At 43.8% G+C, this 18,822-nt stretch overlaps 2 protein-coding genes across 2 annotated transcripts; one reads left to right on the top strand and one right to left on the bottom strand.

The window, feature by feature from the left end:
• Window positions 1–1,394: 1,394 nt before the first annotated feature.
• Window positions 1,395–7,353, bottom strand: tubb5 (tubulin, beta 5). Its single transcript, XM_018732030.2, has 4 exons — window positions 7,176–7,353; window positions 4,599–4,707; window positions 4,194–4,304; window positions 1,395–3,926 (listed from the first exon to the last, which is right to left on the bottom strand). The coding sequence occupies exons 1-4, from the start codon at window positions 7,230–7,232 to the stop codon at window positions 2,869–2,871; spliced, it is 1,335 nt and encodes a 444-aa protein (XP_018587546.1). The 5' UTR covers window positions 7,233–7,353; the 3' UTR covers window positions 1,395–2,868.
• Window positions 7,354–8,772: 1,419 nt separating this feature from the next.
• flot1b (flotillin 1b) lies at window positions 8,773–18,817 on the top strand. Its single transcript, XM_018732027.2, has 13 exons — window positions 8,773–9,134; window positions 11,035–11,096; window positions 11,307–11,382; window positions 13,660–13,750; window positions 14,044–14,187; window positions 14,273–14,392; window positions 14,514–14,609; window positions 15,034–15,186; window positions 15,289–15,470; window positions 15,584–15,629; window positions 16,011–16,148; window positions 16,297–16,461; window positions 16,599–18,817. Exons 2-13 carry the CDS (start codon window positions 11,054–11,056, stop codon window positions 16,626–16,628), a joined length of 1,284 nt encoding a protein of 427 aa, XP_018587543.1. The 5' UTR covers window positions 8,773–9,134; window positions 11,035–11,053; the 3' UTR covers window positions 16,629–18,817.
• Window positions 18,818–18,822: the final 5 nt, after the last annotated feature.

The raw sequence follows: 18,822 nt of genomic DNA, 5'->3' as shown, positions 1-18,822 counted from the left end.
CTGATGCAGCCTTTTTGGCAAAGGAAAAAGCTTCATTATGAATTGATGTTAACCTTCACAAAATAAAATGCTTGTATCTTAACCCATTCCTCACACAACAGAGTTTATATGTTCCGTGAAATCACCCTGTTTTGCTAATTCCGATTCTGAGGGTGTCAAATTACTATTTTTTCTTATGGGAAAAATAACTTAATTTTCTTATACTTGGATACTGACAATAAAGGTGAACTGAACCGCACTGATTGTTTGCAGATGAAAAATATGGCACCTTATTCAATAAAATACCACAGTAAAAATTTTTCACATGCATGAAAATGAAAACACCAGCATATTAAGTGTTATATTTTAATTAAAATTTAATTGAAGTAATTATTTATTTAATTCATTATCAAGAACAACTTGTCCTATGCATTTTTGCAGTGGTCTGGAGTCAGTCTCACTAGCATGGGGTATGAGGCAGGGTACACTCTGGACAGAGACATTTTGATAATTTACTTATTAATATTTATGATGTAAAGAAATAAAGTTCTTAAGATTACCCAGTGCATAATTCCATAAGTCAATAATAAACTGTGACTGGCCAATACTGAGTCGATTGGTCTTGCTGGAACTGGGGCCGATGAAATGCACAGAAGATGTGACGGGACAACGAGGATCTATCGCTAATAGTTTGCAGTAAACCTGACCGTTACTTTAAAAAGACTAAATGTGAAAAATTCAAAAGCAACGAAAAGTGGATGACAGAAATACATGGAGTAAAAGTGCCCTCTCTTCTTTAGAAATATTCTTGAGCAAAAGCAAAAGGTACTAATGCCAAAAATGACTTTGAGATGTACAATCTCTCAAGGAATTCACAAGAAATAGACTGAGCGTAATGCATTGCTACACACTTTTATTATAACGGTGACCGTACTCAAGCAAGAGTTTGAATTTCAGAAAGCTATACACGTTTTATAATGAATAATAATTCCAGGCACCTGAGCACCATTGTTTACCTACCCTGCTGTTTTAACGAATTCTAATTTCATAAACAGTATGTATAAGCTAAGGGGGAGGAATTGGATCCTCATTTCCGCATAGTACTTATTCTACGCTGAATATTTATGTTTTATGCGTATCCATACACACATACTGACTGAAACCGCTTGTCCCGAGCGGGGTTGCGGCGAGCCGGAGCAAAACCTGGCAACACAGGGTGCAAGGTAGAAGGAGAGGGGACACACCCAGGGCGGGACGCCAGTCCATCGCAAGGCACCCTAAGCAGGACTCGAACCCCAGACCCCCCCAGAGAGTAGGACCCGGCCAAACCCGCTGCACCACCGCATCCCTCATACTGTTTTATGCATACAAAAATTAAAAATAATGCATTATATAAAGAAGGAAAAACACAAAGGTTTTGTTTTATAAAAATGCCCTTTATTTCCTCCATAGGCCGCTTTCTTTCCAGTAACATGACTACACATGGAAATTAAAAAAAAAAAAAAGGACAAAATAATTAATTAATTGACAAAAGAAATCTAAGCTTCTCCTTAATGTTTTGAATTTTAATTTTTAATAAGATGCAAAAGTTCAATTACTACAACTGGCCATCTTTAAGCAAAGGCTCAAACAGGGTTCCTTGTTCCTTTCACTCCCGGTGAAAATGTTTTCCATCCATATAAGAGATTTATGCAAGTAACAGAAGAACTTGTTTTCTTTGACATTCAGGTATGTAAATGTAGCTCCTTTGGTGTCTTGTAGTGTACGTGCACTGCCTCCGAGACGTTGGTTGGCGTCCGGATGCAATTTTCTTTAAGAACGAGCACCTAAAACCTATCAAAAGAACTAAGGCTAGTTTATAACTTTCCCAAAGTACAGATACATTGTTAGAAACTTAAGACTTTTGTGCTTTTAGTTATGTGTGTGTAATACACAAGATCTGTTTGGGGGATCCTTCTCTGTACTATTAATCATACTCTAGTGCTACTCGTTGATGTCTGGTCCTTCTTGCTCTTGGTATATTTTTTTTATTTTCTGTGTGGTGTTTTAACTGACAAACAGTTTTGCATCTCTTCTCACTAAAGAAATAAGAAATTCAGCTGATGGTCAGAATTTGATCTAGGGCAGGAAGAAGCCAATTTGTCATCGGAAAAGCAGGAAATTATAAATACGTCTTAAAACAAATCTATAAATGGACCAAATAACCCCCTTTTCCTTGCTGAGAAGTTTCCCTCTTTTTTTCCAGATTCACTCCCTACCAGCCACCTACATGCTTCTTCATCACAATCTTCCTATCGAAGGCTTAGTTTTAATTAGAGATGAATTCATTCTACATCCATGTGTTTGTTCTCTGTCACTGTTGAGCACAATTAGTTGTTTGGGTTGATTTATTGTGTTATTTCTGCTTTGCTGACGGTCTGCTTCCTATATATCTTTATTGGGTGCTTTCAGTCCCTATTCCTGCTGGACTTGTGGGAAGAACATTCATTCCAAGCAGAAGAACAAAACGCACTGGACCGCCTAAGCAGAACGATGTTCGTTTTTGTGGCTCGGACTTGGTGGTTAGTTTGCAAAGTGCTATTCTTTTCTCCTTTGTTCTCTTCAGCTGACTCTACATTCATTTATCCATTTTCCGCTCACAGTTTTTCTTGCTTCCACCGGTTTCTTTCGTGGACCTTTTCTTTAACGTCATTCTTTTGCTACAGATCATAAGTTGCTGGGTTGGTTGGGTATCTCTTTTCAATTAATTTCGCCATCAAACTTCAATCAAAACATACTTGTACTTCTCTCCGGTTCCCTAAATTGGTTTGCTCATCTTCTCTCCATTTTGTAGTGTTTTACTTAAATCCCTGCCCCCCTTTCCTACTACACTCTCATTCTCCTTTCATCTTATGCATCTTCTTCAGCTTCTTCCTCAAACTCTCCCTCTTCCTCAGCAGTGGCATCCTGGTACTGCTGGTACTCAGACACCAGGTCATTCATGTTGCTCTCAGCTTCCGTAAACTCCATCTCATCCATACCCTCTCCTGTGTACCAGTGCAAGAAAGCCTTACGGCGGAACATGGCGGTGAACTGCTCCGAGATGCGTTTGAACAACTCCTGGATGGCGGTGCTGTTGCCGATGAAAGTGACAGCCATTTTGAGGCCTCTTGGAGGGATGTCACAGACGGCAGTCTTGACATTGTTGGGGATCCATTCGACGAAGTAGCTACTATTCTTGTTCTGGACATTCAGCATCTGCTCATCAACCTCCTTCATAGACATTCTTCCTCGGAAGACAGCTGCCACGGTCAAATAGCGTCCATGGCGCGGGTCACAGGCAGCCATCATGTTCTTGGCATCGAAAACTTGCTGCGTGAGCTCGGGCACGGTGAGGGCGCGGTATTGCTGGCTGCCTCGGCTAGTGAGAGGGGCGAATCCCGGCATGAAGAAATGCAAGCGGGGGAAGGGCACCATGTTCACCGCCAGCTTGCGCAGGTCTGCATTGAGCTGCCCGGGGAAACGCAGACAAGTGGTGACTCCGCTCATGGTGGCTGACACCAGGTGGTTGAGGTCTCCGTAAGTAGGGGTGGTGAGTTTCAGGGTGCGGAAGCAGATGTCATAAAGGGCCTCATTATCGATGCAGTAGGTCTCATCCGTGTTCTCCACGAGCTGGTGCACAGAGAGCGTAGCATTGTAGGGCTCAACCACAGTGTCCGACACCTTGGGGGAAGGCACTACGCTAAACGTGTTCATGATACGGTCAGGGTACTCCTCCCGAATCTTGCTGATGAGCAAGGTGCCCATACCGGAGCCAGTGCCTCCACCTAGGGAGTGGGTGAGCTGGAAGCCCTGGAGACAATCGCAGCTTTCAGCTTCTTTACGGACCACATCCAAGACCGAGTCCACCAGTTCAGCCCCTTCCGTGTAGTGGCCCTTTGCCCAGTTGTTGCCAGCCCCACTCTGACCTAAAAGAGTGATGGTAGAGGAGGGAGGCAGTGATGCAGAGAAGCGAGTGGAGACCATTAATTTAGGGGACAAACCACTCAGTACAAGCTACTACTCTAATCTATTCAGACATCTAACACTAAAAAAAGGAAGAAAAAAAAAAAAAACACTTTAGCATTTTCTGATTTTAATTACATTTTGATTACTTTCCCCCCTCATTTTAATTACATTTAAGTACTTTTTAACCTCTAAAAATCATCTCAAATGGCCCTATATCTAATACTCACCAAACACAAAGTTATCTGGTCTGAAGATTTGTCCAAAAGGTCCAGACCTCACAGAGTCCATCGTACCAGGTTCCAGGTCCACAAGGATGGCTCTAGGCACATACTTGCCACCTTCATGAGAAACGGAGACAAACACACACACACACACACACACACACACCAGCTCAACATTGCAGGGAAACACAGGCAGTAATCTATCATAATTCCACAATAAATATACAGAGAACCAAAAAACTGCTACATACACACACAGACCACAGTACTTCAGAGTGTGATCAGCACTACAGTTCCGTTCATGTTATCGTTTTAAAATTGCGGTATACATTATCTTACTTATAAACACGAAAACGATACAAATTTCGCTCTTTTTTCCCCCTCAACGTCCCGTAACTAAAAATGTCCTACCTGTAGCCTCGTTGTAATAGACACTGATTCTGTCCAACTGCAGGTCGCTGTCTCCATGGTAAGTGCCGGTCGGGTCAATTCCATGTTCATCGCTAATCACCTCCCAGAACTGAAAGTCAGCAAGAATGACGTGGAAACAGAAGCATTTACACTATGTATACGGTGTAGTGTGCTGATGCAAAAGAGAAGAAATGGGAAAATACTAGAATGTCATATTGCCATCAGATAGGAACATTAATGTATGCAAATGATAAAAAAAGGTAAAATTTTGTTTTCTGATGCTTAGAGCTGGTTAATCCCTGTACCACTCTAACTTCGTTACTGGATATGAATACTGTGTTCATACAAAATAGCTTCAGTTCTTTCCTAATTAAATCCAGAGGTGGAACATTCTTGAAGTTGAACGCTGGCAAGTTGTCTAAAATTTAGTTGGAAAAACAGCCACATTTTTTGAATACCCGTGCAATAGTGTAGTAAGTTCTGTGCACATATCCAACACACGTTAGTCCATTTGTATCAGCTCACAATGAATCTTTGTTAGTTTAACAAATATATGCATATTCATCTGGTAGGTGAAACTCAAAGTGTGCAGTTTTTGTCTCGGAACCGTTCTAAAATATGCTTGTTTCTTCAAATATAGATTTTAAACAGTACAAAGGGTTACAGGAATGTGGGTAAGCATCTGGTTTTTGACAGAAGTAGGCAAGAAAGATGAGTTGCATGCAAAGCAAAGATGGATTAAGAGTCATCGGGGAATAAGAGGGATATAAAGCAAATGATTGAAAAGACCTAGGGACCGCAAGTCACCAGATTAATCCCCACTCAAGAAGATTTTATCAAGGAGGGGAAAGCCAAAGAAAACAGACAAAGCGGCAACCCATCCCTGAAAATATTTAAAGCTGTTTGAGAAAATGAAGAAAAAAAAAAAAAAAAAAGGGCAGCAATTATTTCCTATTAACGGACATCCTCTTCGAACAGTTTCCTTTAAATGACAGATGAGCATACTTAAAGGTAAATTCCTGCTGAAGCTGGAATATTCTGTTTTAATGCTTTTGTACATTTTAGCTTTTGGAGCAGGTTTGAATTAAAATAAAAACTGATGAAAACTTTTTATTACTGTTTCTCCCCCCAAACCGATTTCTTCACATTGATGTCTCCCTCCCCCATATCTCCCTCCACAGTTGCACTGGCCTCTTTTGTATCCCTCATTCCCTGCCCCCACCGCAGACCCCAAGACAGCCCAGTCTCTTTGCATTTGTCATTCCCCGTTGTGTTGGACATCAATAACGGTGCATTCAGAATGGGCTATAAACACTCTTATTATTTAAAGTTGGTGGAATGTGGATTAGTTCATAAAAGCAGCTATAATAATAATAATAATAATAATAATTTAAAAAAAAAAGGTTGCAACATGCATACATTACCAATTCAAAATTTACAGAATAAACGTTACTCGGCATGTGCGGAACATTCTCATTTGTTTAACAAACATCTGAAAATTGGTTTTCGTCACATTCTTTACCGTAAATATACGGAGAAGGTTTTGTATTCTTTAAGGCGAATTGGTTTGATATATTTTAAGGATAATGATTCATTCAAATTAGCGACACTGATTTTCTGCTTGTAGCGGATCTATCGTCAGGGTGCTTGAAACCCTTTTGATTCAAATTGGGGGAAGATTAATTTTAAGAGAAAACGAGTCTCTCTTTTGTCAGTTATGCACACCCCACCCACCCCCACCTCTCCCTCACGCGACTCCAACAGGGCGCTCTCTGCGCATTCACATCGATACCCACCAATCAATGTATAGATATATATGAAACGTATTCCTATGTCAAAGGGACAGCTCACAAGGTGCTTTTATACCTGCTGTAACTGTCAGAAAAAATGTCACATGTCATTTCCAGCTGCATCAGCCAGCTGTCACACTGGTCTGCTGAGGTGGAGATGAGCTACTGGGGTAAAGATCACACTCATGTGCACAGATTTTATTATAAGAGAGAGAGAGAATTAAACATGTATAAGCACAGAAGACAATGGACAGAGAGATGCTGACATGCACCGACACACACCACACACTACACCACCCCATTCATTGCCGGACAGGTCGAAATCACAGTTATCAAAAACTTCATCGCAATTACAAATAATACAAACACAAAGTTTTTCCAAGTCAACCTTAAAAAAAAAAAGCCATAACATAAAATTATACAAGCAGTACTGTCAGTTTACAGTCTTGGAAGAATAGAATAACAGAAACACATTTTATTGCCGTTCAACACATTTTATTCCAGTAAGTAAATAGTAAAGTATGTAATTATGTTAAGATCCAACAGTTACTGTCAAGGCTTGAATTATTTATGAATTAGACACAATAAATAATTACATATGCATGTTTTTTTCAATTGCATACTCCAAAATAGATTTAAAAAAATGTGTGCTCGAAAGCGATACAGTTTTACCAGATATGTATAAGTGTTGTATAAAATCTCACTCAGTCTTAGTGCATTAGACTTAATGATTAGATTACAAATAATCAAATTATAAGAACGTTAATTAATTAGGAACACCGCTTACCTTGGCACCAATCTGATTACCACACTGGCCTGCCTGAATATGCACGATTTCTCTCATTGTTCTTGAATAGCTAATAAATGTATGAGGGGAAAAATGTATGAAGAACAAATTGTAGTTTCTATAAATTGTAACGTTCCGGCTCCAGAAACAGTACAGCGTAGCTGACTGAGCACTTAGGCGGGACAAAGGCTTTATAGGTCTGGAGTGTATCCAGAACGAGGCTCTGCGTTGTGATTGGCTACTCTGGTAAGAACCCCGGAGATCTGTGCTCTCGGTTGGCTGGGAGTTGCGGCGAAGGGGTTTCTCATCTGCGGAAGGAAGGGCCGGAAGTGGACAGGGAGTGCCGACATCTGTACAGAGGTGCCATTTGTAGTTCATTTCACCCGATGTCGCATGTTTTTTTCCTCTTTTTTTAAATAACATCTTTTCTTTACACATCGTCATTATCTGTGATGGAGAGTAAAGTTATTGAACAGATGCTTTATCCAATAATAACTAATTAAATTATAAAAAAACAGTGATTCTCCAAGCTTGGTGTATATATATTCAATGAAAATGCCAGTAGCATATTATTATATACAGACAGAAAAGTAAAAAAGAACAGCTTACAATTATCCAGTGAAATGTTTTTAAACTACTTTCAAATTAATTGAAATTAATGATTTTCTTTCAAATGACTGGTCAGATTGTTCATATTGACTGCACATTAAATTAGGTACTATAATGTGAGATATGAGGTAGCCTTACATACAAAAATACAGACTTGTCCTTTTCTATTGTCATATTAATATTTAGAGTATTGAATTATTAACGATGCCATTTAGAACTAGAAATATACAGGCTTTGTAAGTGGCACAAGTGGTACAAGGAAGTCAGGGTCAGCAGAATGCGTACAAACTGGAATAAAAACATTTAAAGCACATTAATTGATAACATGGGCAGTTATACATCATTCCACAAATCAAAACAATGCACTGCTGATGTTTTACAGTGGAATTCTAATTTCAAAGAAAAGCCTTGCAGTCATGCAGTTGCCAAGACAACGCAACGAGAGCGAGACATATTGTCAGTCAGATTGTTTTTTAATAAAAAAAAAAGTATGTTGTTTTAAAATTACACGTGTACACATTGTTGATTAAGTGGTATGTAAAGGCTAATGATTAGGCCAATGCATCCAGTAGCTCCCAAAAATTTTGATGATGCTTATGCGTTAAAATTTTTTACATCTCCAGCCTTCTTGGTTTTTAACCACACCCTGCTTCAGCAGTAAGTTTTTGATAGGGATTGTATTGAGGTTATTAATCTGTATCAGAAAGATAAATGCCGTTATTAGATACTGTGGAATCTGCTTCATTCCTGTCGCCCGCGTCACGTCCACCGTACGGAGCCCGCGGTGAAGAGCTGAAGTTTTTTGTATTGTTTTTACATCGACTGTTTTGATTACGGTACATGTCATGTACAAAAGCAAGGACTCGTGGCGGCTTTACCAGCAGGGCTCCATTTACATAAGGAGGAGTTTGAAACGTTCATGTTTCATGTTAAGCACCGATGCGCTTTCACTGTGTAACCTGGGACTGCAGTGCCTGCTCGCCTGCCACCCAACACGTTTAGCGTGACGAGTGAAGCTCCTCACTGAGGCTCCTTTTCTCTGCATTTCCGCTGCGTTCCCTACAGAGCGCTGGGGCACGAGATGTGTGTCGCTCCGCAAACTCTTTCGACTTTACTCTAGTTGATATAAGAGCGAAAGAAAACGAGCAGGGGAAAGCGCAGACGACAGAGCGCAGAGCGCGCCGGCCGAGGCACATTTAAAGCGACAGGCCCGGGGAGGGTGTGGCCCGGCGCTCGCGTGACGGAGGCTTGTTGTTGTAGCACCGTCAGCGCTCATCGGACCGCGCGGCGCCCTTTGCTCGGAAGCTAAGTGATCCTCTCTGTACGCTTATTGACTCAACCCTGCGATCGGTAAGTCGGCGCGAGGCGCTCCACGTACAGTACGTCGTACTCTCTACTGTGTACTTCCTGTGGTATTACACTCGTGTGCGCCTTGTGTTACACTCATTGTCGCTCGCTGCTTCACCGCTGTGCTCGTAGTACAGCTACTAGCTAACAGCTAAACACAACACGGCTAAAGACTACAACACTGGCTTTGCTGCGTTGTAGTTGCCCCTTAGGCTAGCTGCGTTGTAGTTTTCAGCTGTGTTGTAGTTTAGCTGTGTTGTAGCAGTCCCTTAGCTGTGTTGTAGTCCTAGCGACTGACTACACAGCGCAGCTGCGCAGCTGAGAGGCGACTGACTACGCTGCGCAGCTGAGGGGCGACTGACTACGCTGCGCAGCTGAGGGGCGACTGACTACGCTGCGCAGCTGAGGGGCGACTGACTACAGAACACACAGCTGTATGTGTGACTTCGTGTATCTGAGAGACGCATCGATAAGCTAATGGTGTGTAAAGAGAGGCAGAGCAGCAGGGGGGCGAGTTGAGATACTGACTCTTTCCACAGTCTGAGATACTGACCTGGTACCTCACTTACTGGGGGGGGAAGGGACACAGTGTGACACTAGCAGCACAGTGAGTAAGTACACACACATCATCATCATGAGAAGAGGACTGCACTCTCCCTCTCAGTCACTTTCTCACACACACACACTTTTGAGGGACGCTAAACTGAAATTGAAATTGAGAGAGGAAGAGGGGGTCAGTGGCAGTGGGAATGAGCGCAGTCCGCACACCTGCGAACGGCAGCATCCTTCTGCAGGCAGATATTATAACGCCTTTCTTCAGAAACTGAAGAAATGAGGTATTTCTGTTCTGATCAGTTTTCTCTAGATGCTTAACGTCAACGACAAAAGCTGCGTGGGTAGTTATGGGCGCTGACACGTCACTCTTAGGGGGGTAAGTTGTCGAAGCTGTGTTAGAATCACTGATTCTGAGCGTACAGCGGTCCGTGTTTCCTCTCCCTGCTTCTCCCCGTTTCCTTTATCGCTAACAAGTAGGTGACCTTTAACACAGCGACCCCTGAAACGCATAGATTTTTCAAAGAAAAAGTCAAACCTCATCCTCAACATTCAGCGCTCGAGGACTACGTGCGGTCCCGCAGTGGATTTACCCGCAGTTTTTGTAATTATTAATATGTCCTTGCCGTTATTAGGCCCATTTATGCCGCAGGGTATTTGGTGTAACTTGGGATAAGTACCTTGATCAGGTGTGCCGCGACAGGAGTGGGATTCAAACCTTCCACCTTCAGGTCACCACTCCGTGTCGTTAACCGCAGTGTGTCTGGCTGCAGTAAAGAGAACAGGTGTGAATAAGAGTCACCTAAAGGTTCATGTTGAGTAACGTGACCTAGAGTACAAGCGGACACAATTTGTGATACCGATGAGGGACGTTAAACTGAACTTGAAATTGAGAGAGGAAGAGGGGGTCATCGGTCATCTCTCGACTGAAGTACCGTGTTCAAACCCCAACTCCCTTGATCTCGGTATGTACCCCAAAGTTTTTTTTTTTTTTTCGGAACCGCTCGTCCCATATGGGGTCACGGAGAACCGGAGCCTAACCCAGCAACTCAGGGCGTAAGGCTGGAGGGGGAGGGGACACACCCGGGACGGGATGCCAGTCCGTCGCAAGGCACCCCAAGCGGGACTCGAACCCCAGACCCACTGGAGAGCAGGACCCGGTCCAACCCACTGCGCCACCGCGCCCCCTGTACCCCCAAAGTACTAGAGTAAAAATGACTCGGCTATATAAAAGAATAAATGGTTTGTAAGTAAATTGGTACACAAGGCTAACATCATAAGTCATCTTGGTGTGGCCTAAATTGCATAATGGATTTTAAATGAAGTTTTAAAAATGATGTTTTCTTTGCAGTTAAGTGACCAGCCTTGAGATGTTCTACACTTGTGGTCCCAATGAGGCGATGGTGGTATCAGGTAGGACGTTTTCTTGATATTACGATATTAACTGTCTTTTTTTTGACACGCTCAACTGAGGACGCGTGAGTCGGAATATTTGTGTTTATGAGAAATCCCGTAATTACCAGGGTGATATTTTGCTTGTTGATCGTCGGAACTGTGCAGTAGCAAAAGTTGGAGTGACGGATTTGAACTCAAACTGGAACCTTCTCGCTGTGTCTCGCTCAGGTTTCTGCCGCTCCCCTCCCGTCATGATTGCTGGAGGGAGAGTGTTTGTCATCCCATGTGTTCAGAACATCCAAAGGTATCCATCCGAGATCAGCGTTAGTCCGCAGTCTCGTCTCACCTGTCTGCCTTCGCTTGGATTTTTTTTTTTGTTTGTTTTTTTTCCAATGTTTTTCCGAGTCACTTTGTGTGTGTGTGTATTTATGCAGATTTCTCATTTTCTACAAGATTTCTGAACTGACCTGCCTTCCTGCATGAAGCAGGAATGACTGTCCTTGTTAGTCAGTGTGTCCTCTAAGGCCCTGTGTGTGTGTCGTGTCAGTGAGTGTAATGTTTGGACCTGTCTCTGGACGTCTGTTGCTTAGTCTGTCCTTTGCAATCTGTCTCCGGCTGCCTGTCAATGATGTTGTAGTGTGGTATTTTAGATATTTCGATAGTTCAAGTTTTATTTCTCATGCACACAACCATACTAAGTACGACGTGCAGCGAAATGCTTTTCTGACTGTCCGTAGTATAGATGAATAAGGCAATACAAATAAAGTAGAAATTAGAAACATAGTACAGAAATATATAATGATGAAAATAGGATAGAATAAATAATAAGAGAAAAATCTGTGGAGTCCAGTATTAAAGGTTAAATAAAAATAGCAATGTTGTGCGGAGGTAGAATAAAAAATCTGAGCAATATTCGGCTCAGGCTCCTTGTGCATACAGACCAGTCTCTACTCCGTGGCGTTGTCTTGGTTAAGAGTCCGAATGGGCTGCGGGAAGAAGCTCCTCCTCATTCTCTCCGCGTTGGCCTTCGGGGAACGAAAACGCTTCCCCGACCGCCCCCGGGGAGAAAAGTCCGTTGTTCGGGCGGCCGAGGTCTTTCGCCGTCTTCCCGGCCTTGGTCCGGCTCCGCTTGCCGTAAATAGAGTGCGGGTCAGGGATCTCGGTGCGGATGATGCGCTCGGCCGATCGCGCCGCCCTCTGGAGAGCCTGCCTGTCCCGCTTGGTGCTGTTCCCGAACCAGGTCGGGATGCTCTCGATGGTACAGGTGTATAAATTCCTCAGCATCCTAGAGGGCAGTTTGAAGTTTCTTAAGCGTCCAAGATGGTAAAGACGCTGACGGGCCGTCTTAGTCACGGTGTTGATGTGACGCGACCGTGAGAGGTCCTTCGTGATGTGAACACCAAGGTAGAGGAAACTGTCCACCCTCTCCACTGAGGACCTGTTGATTTTAAGGGGATGATATCTCCTGTCCTGCTTCTGGCTGAAGTCCACTTTCAGCTCCTTTGTTTTGCTGATGTTCAGGATGAGGTTGTTCTCCTGGCACCAGTTCTCCAGGTTTCTAATCTCCTCCAGGTAGGCCTTCACATTGTTATCATAGATCAGGCCCACCACGACAGTGTCATCAGCAAACTTAACAATGGTGGTAGAGTTGGAAGTGGCCACACAGTCATAAGTGTACAGTGAATACAGCAGGGGGCTCAGGACCCAACCCTGGGTTCTCCAGTGCTCAGGGTGAGGGGGGGGATGAAATGTCTGCCCACTTGTACTACTTGTGGTCTGTCTGTAAGGAAGTTGGAGATCCTCTGACACAGGGATGGGCAAACTCCCAGGTCTCCAGCTTCATTATGAGTTTGGAGGGAATTAATAGTGTTGAATGCTGAACTGTAATCTACAAACAGCATTTTTATATAATTCCCCCTCCCGGTGTCCAGATGGGTCAAAGCTGTGCAGAGGAGGTATGAGATGTCGTCCTCAGTGGTGCGATGGGATGGTATGCAAACTCTTATGGGTCCGGGGTGTCGGGTAGTGAAGAGGTGATGAAGTGTTTCGAAAGGCCAGTCAGAGACTTCATCGTAACTGAGGTCGGAGCTACTGGACGATAGTCGTTGAGGGAAGCGGGGTGAGGTTTCTTCAGGACAGGAACAATAATGGAGTGTTTGAAGCATGTGGATTACCGACTGTGCAAAGGAGAGATTGAATATCTCCGTGAACGCTGTAGCTGGCTGGTCGGCGTCGGCTCTAAGGACCTGACTGAGATTCCGTCTGGTCCTGCAGCCTTCCTGGTGCTCGCTCTCCCGAAGGCTTTCCTCGCGTCGTGCTCCGAGACGGCGAAAGCGTTTACCGGTAAATTTCTCCGCAAGCGTGCTGCCGTCAGCCCCGCTGGCGCTGTTAGCGCTCTTGGCTGCAGCCTCGGAGCGAGCGTTCGGCTCGTCCGCCAGAGACGCGTTCGCGTTCGTCATTCCGGAGGGTGGCGTTTTATAGTCCGTAATCGTTCTCGGGCCCTGCCACAGGCTCCTGGAGCCACCTTGTTGGAACTGTGACTCCAGTCGTAGTTATGTTATAACCTCTTTGTCTCCTGCAGGATCTCTCTGAACACTCTAACACTGAATGTTAAGAGTGACAAAGTGTACACCCGTCATGGAGTTCCCATCTCTGTCACTGGCATCGCCCAGGTACCTCCTTTTTGTTAAATAGTAGCAGGGTGTAAGCTTTACTGGACATCTAAATTAGAGAACTGTCTGGTTAGGTTTTGTTCTGATCACCAGAACACAGTATGCTCATAAATCTGTGCTGGTATATATTTACCATGTTCTTATGAGTTTTCAGCGTTTTGCCCTTTTTAAACGTCTTGGTATCGGTGTGTGTGTGTGTATTCAGTGCTAATTTTAAACTTGAGGTAAACCTGTGGTTGGTAGTTTTGTTTAAGGACACAACCATCCTTATTCTCAAGTTTTATTTCATATAGGTTAGGATCCAGGGTCAAAATAAGGAGATGCTGGCTGCAGCTTGCCAGATGTTCATGGGCAAATCGGAGAGCGAGATTGCCCAGATCGCCCTGGAGACGCTGGAGGGCCATCAGAGAGCCATCATTGCTCACCTGACAGTGGAGGTGTGGAAGCCGTTAACGTGCTGTTCGAGAAGAACAATAACTACCTTTCTCTGTGTTCTAACCGTTTGTCCCTCCCCATCTACAGGAAATATATCAGGACCGTAAGAAGTTCTCCGAGCAGGTGTTTAAGGTTGCGTCTTCGGACTTGGTCAACATGGGCATCAGTGTTGTCAGCTACACCCTCAAGGATGTTCACGATGACCAGGTGCGCTCTCCCTCCACCCTCCTTTGTGTGGTGTTGAGTGGTGTAACCACGGTACCGAGGGTCACCAGAGTACTGAGAGCGTTCCATCTGCCTTCCATCTTTTCTATTGTCCCATGTTCAGGAGTACCTGCACTCCCTGGGCAAGGCTCGAACTGCTCAGGTCCAGAAAGATGCCCGAATCGGAGAGGCACAGTACAAACGTGATGCAGTCATAAAGGTGAGACGGCTGTCCTTTGTCGCCCTCCCTTCCTTTGCGCGTCCAGTTTGTCGGAAGCCAGTACTTGCGTAATGAGCTGTGCTGTCAAAATATTTATACAACTAATATATCCCAGTAAGAATTGTGAATGTACGCTCCTATCGGTCATGTTTTGGAACAAAAATGATGTCAAGGAAAATTTCATTTAATATTTATATAAGGGTAGTTTTGGAGTCTTTTTTTTTTTTTTTTTTTTTAAACACTTAAGATGACAGAATGACAGCCTAACTCTTTTAGTCCTAGTCTGATAATTATATAGTGGTATAATTATGATATTTATGTGATAATGATTTAAATGAATGATGATTATATTTGTAAGAACAGTTATAATTATCTGTTGTGGAGACGAATCACTTGTTGTTCTCTGTCCCTTGGATCTTTGCAGGAGGCCCTTGCCATGCAGGTGAAGGTCTCTGCTCAGTATCTCAATGAGATTGAAATGGCCAAAGCTCAGAGGGATTTTGAGCTTAAGAAAGCATCGTACGACATGGAAGTGAACACCAAGAAGGCAGAATCGGAGATGGCCTACCAGCTGCAGGTATTATTTTAACCAGACAGGGAAGCAAACGTAGTACTCATTGTACTCGGGGCTCTGTTGACACTAGCTGGCATGTAGAGGTCTAATGCCCTCATCATGTAGGTGGCCAAGACAAAGCAGCGCATCGAAGAGGAGAAGATGCAGGTGCAGGTGGTGGAAAGGACCCAGCAGATCATGCTGCAGGAACAGGAGATCACCAGGAAGGAGAAGGAGCTGGAGGCCAAGGTGAAGAAGCCTGCCGAGGCAGAGAAGTACAAGCTGGAGAAGCTGGCTGAGGCAGAGCGGTGAGTATCCCCGAGTATCTTTTTGTAGTTAATGCCCTGGTGGTCCGAAGCCCAGCTTTATGCCTCCTCCTTTCTGCGCTCTCTCTCTCTCTCTCTCTCGTCCATCTTCACAGGCTCCAACTCATCATGGAAGCAGAGGCTGAGGCTGAGGCTATCAGAGTGAGTGTCCCGGTGTTCACTCTCCCTCAGCCATGTTTTCCACGTCCTCTCCGACCATGTTTCCAGGACCCCCCCCCCCGTGTTCCATATGCGTTCCTGTTAACTGTCTTTTTCCTTGCTCTACTCTGCTGCTGTTATGCCTTCAGTGTGCTGACATAAGCGCAATTTTAACACTTGACCCTCTTTTCCAGTGCCTCTGTGTCTATTGTAGCATCTGTCTCTTGTCACTTTGTTGCTGTGTGTGTGCGTGTATATGAAGGACTAACCCTTCCTCTCTGTGTCCTTGCATGCATTATTATAGTTGACGACACCCATTTCTTGTCTTGTTTCGTACTTTTGTGCGTTGAGCTACCCTAATGCTCGTCCTCTGCTCTCCTCCAGATGAAAGGTGAGGCAGAGGCTTTTGCTTTGGAGGCCAAGGGTAGGGCAGAGGCAGAGCAGATGTCCAAGAAAGCCGAAGCCTTCAAGCTGTACAAGGAGGGCGCCATGGTGGACATGCTGCTCGAGAAGCTACCTCTGGTGAGATTCTGTTGATGTGAAGAAGCGGTGGGACAGTGTGAGCAAACTGGGAGCTGGGTCAGCGAGCGGAAGGCGATGGAATGATGATCGGTGGCGAATGGGCAGAAATGAGATGGCTGTGTCTGGGTCTCCTCCCCGTTCCCTGTAGATGGCGGAAGAGATCAGCAAGCCCCTCTCGGCTGCTCAGAAAGTAACGATGGTGTCCAACGGAGGTTCTGAGGTGGGAGCGGCCAAGCTGACCGGAGAGGTGCTGGATATCATGACCAGGCTACCGCAGGCCGTGGAGAAGCTGACTGGTGTCAGCATTTCACAGGTGGGTGAGCAGCCATTGTGGCCTCCTCCTCATTTCCTTTGTCCGCTTCACATTGTCTCCCTTCTTCTTCGTCCGTTTTTACATTTTCTTTGCGTGCTCCTTTGTTTCTCTAACCGCTTGTCTGCTCCTCTTCGCAGGTGCCAGGAAAGCCGTCACGCATGGGCTGAAGCCAGGGACAGAGCACTGGCATTCAAGTGAAAAATGCGTACCTCCTGCCTTCTACGTATCATCATCATCATCATCATCGTCCTTTGAGTGCTTCTCTTCGTCTCGGTTCATCTGCCTGCCTGCCTGTTTGTGTTGGAGCTGAATGGTCTTCATTAATTCCGTGATACTGAGACACCGGTTTAACGTTTCATGGTCTTGTTGTCTTGTATTAAGTTACCTTATTGTTCCCCTATTAGTCTATGGTATACATTAGCTTGCCAAGCAATCTAGTCACATTACCACCTCTATCCCCAGGCTTCTCATCACTTCTTAAAACCAATAAAACAATCAGGTCAATCTCACATTCTTACTGTTACCAGCCTTTCCCAAAAAGGGTAGGCAGCTTTTGCTTTTTAATCTTTTTCCCATTACTTGACAAATTTCATATGCAAACTAGATACTTAAAAATGTCTAGTTCTGTAATAGTTAAATTTAGTGCAGAGCTTGTTCATTATTTAAGGCAAAAACAAAAAATTCTACTGTTGAGTGATTTAAAAAGCTATAATTGTGTGTTAGAAGGAGTGTAGCTACATATTCAGTGGAGGTGGATGCTGTTTGTGCGCTTTGTCCCATCTTCACGGGTTGCGTGTCATCTAGATCCTTACACTGTGTTCCACTGCAGTGCAAACGCAAGGGTGGGCCTCTTGTAAACACTGCACCAAGGCTTACCAAAGACAAAATTATGCAGTTGGAAACAGTGTCATTAACATATGTCAGTTATTTTTCTTATATTCCAGGCTGTCCTGTCTAATTAGTAGCTGCTAAGTTTGCTTATAAGATTTCTACTTGTCGGGAATGTGTACTGGTGGTCTGCTTTACTGTGAGCAAAGATTTTCTGCAAGTCAAATGTGGCATGAAAGAGGAAGCTTGTGGCTCACAGAAAACTTGTGAAAGGAAGTTTTTCCCCATGGTGTGTGAAGATGAACAAAAAGTTTGCTTGTAGGCTGAAAACTGATGTCTAAAATGTAGGTCAACCAGCCAATGAACTGTTCTAGTTTATAGGGAAGAGGTTTGAAACACCAGTGGTTCTGCGAGAAGGTTGTCTGTAAATATGATTTTTCTAAACTCTGTTTAGTGCAGACTGATTTCCCCTTTGCTGGGTGGTAGCGCTCAGGTTCAAGTGAATGCATTCATAAAGTTGACATACCTACTGTGAAGTGCCTAAACAAAAGTTGCCTCCCTTGACAGTTAGTGGCCCTCCTGTGCCACAAGTGTTTCTTGGGGATTTGCCATTTTGCTGCAACTGTAAGTCATTTATTATACAGTATAAACTGCTGTATCCAGTATATGTAATGTAGAAAATGTTGCATGTGTATAATCAAATATACTATATATTCAATGTCTGAAGTGGGTCCCAGTCCCCTTGTGTTGTGTCAGAGGTGATGGGGAAGAGACGATCAGAAGTGACACTAAGCATTGGAGGGGGGGAAAAAACAGATTATGTTATCTAAAAAGGTTACTTTATTAAAACATCTACAAAAATACACAAATGAGGAAATAAAACTGCAAGAATGTGGCAAGCTTCCTACAAAGAATCCCAAAATATCAAAGTTCATATATTACTGAAATCTGTTCTTTGGAGTATTTACACAGTTTAAAGACAAAGATCAACAATACATGTCTTATAAAAATAAAAGTTTAGCTGGGAAGTACAGTGTATCAAGAAGTCCACATGAACAAGAGGCACTAGCCGCTACTGTCTGCTTCCCGCTGATGGTCACATGTTCAATGTTCACCGCACTCCCGTGTGATTAGTTCAGGACTTTGTCACGCTTGGGCCACACATCTCACTTCCAGTGGAGCTACTTTACATGGGAAAACATGGTGCTTATAGTGCTGTCTGCCTACCCATTAATCTATCCACATTTCAAAAGCCAGGTCTGCAATAATAAAGTGCAGCTTTAATTTATGTACACTTGTATTTTTGTGTCTCGTACAGATAATCATCTGAAAGAGGGCTAAGTCGTTCGTATCCTAACATGGGAAACTAACACAGAAATGGGTCCTGTACACCAGCTCCTGTTTTGTCTCCTCCAATAAAGGGAACAGCAGAGGAGCTGTGGCCTCAGTTTTAAAAAAAAAAAAAAAAAAAAAAAAAAAAAAATTCACTCCTTTTCTACAGCACAGTCCCATCCCCATAGAGAACCCAGAACC

The sequence above is a fragment of the Scleropages formosus genome, chromosome 18 (assembly GCF_900964775.1).
Source record: "Scleropages formosus chromosome 18, fSclFor1.1, whole genome shotgun sequence".
Taxonomy (NCBI): domain Eukaryota; kingdom Metazoa; phylum Chordata; class Actinopteri; order Osteoglossiformes; family Osteoglossidae; genus Scleropages; species Scleropages formosus.
The sequence above is the reverse complement of the archived record's forward strand: the minus strand, read 5'-3'. Positions and strand labels throughout refer to the sequence as shown.

Coding starts and splice junctions, on each gene's coding strand:
- tubb5 (XM_018732030.2), bottom strand. CDS start 7,232: ATGAGAGAAATCGTGCATATTCAGGCAGGCCAGTGTGGTAATCAGATT. Junction 4,305..4,598: donor CTATTACAACGAGGCTACAG/GTAGGACATTTT, acceptor TTTCTCATGAAG/GTGGCAAGTATGTGCCTAGA. Junction 3,927..4,193: donor ACCAGATAACTTTGTGTTTG/GTGAGTATTAGA, acceptor TCACTCTTTTAG/GTCAGAGTGGGGCTGGCAAC.
- flot1b (XM_018732027.2), top strand. CDS start 11,054: ATGTTCTACACTTGTGGTCCCAATGAGGCGATGGTGGTATCAG. Junction 14,610..15,033: donor AACGTGATGCAGTCATAAAG/GTGAGACGGCTG, acceptor GGATCTTTGCAG/GAGGCCCTTGCCATGCAGGT. Junction 16,462..16,598: donor CTGGTGTCAGCATTTCACAG/GTGGGTGAGCAG, acceptor TCCTCTTCGCAG/GTGCCAGGAAAGCCGTCACG.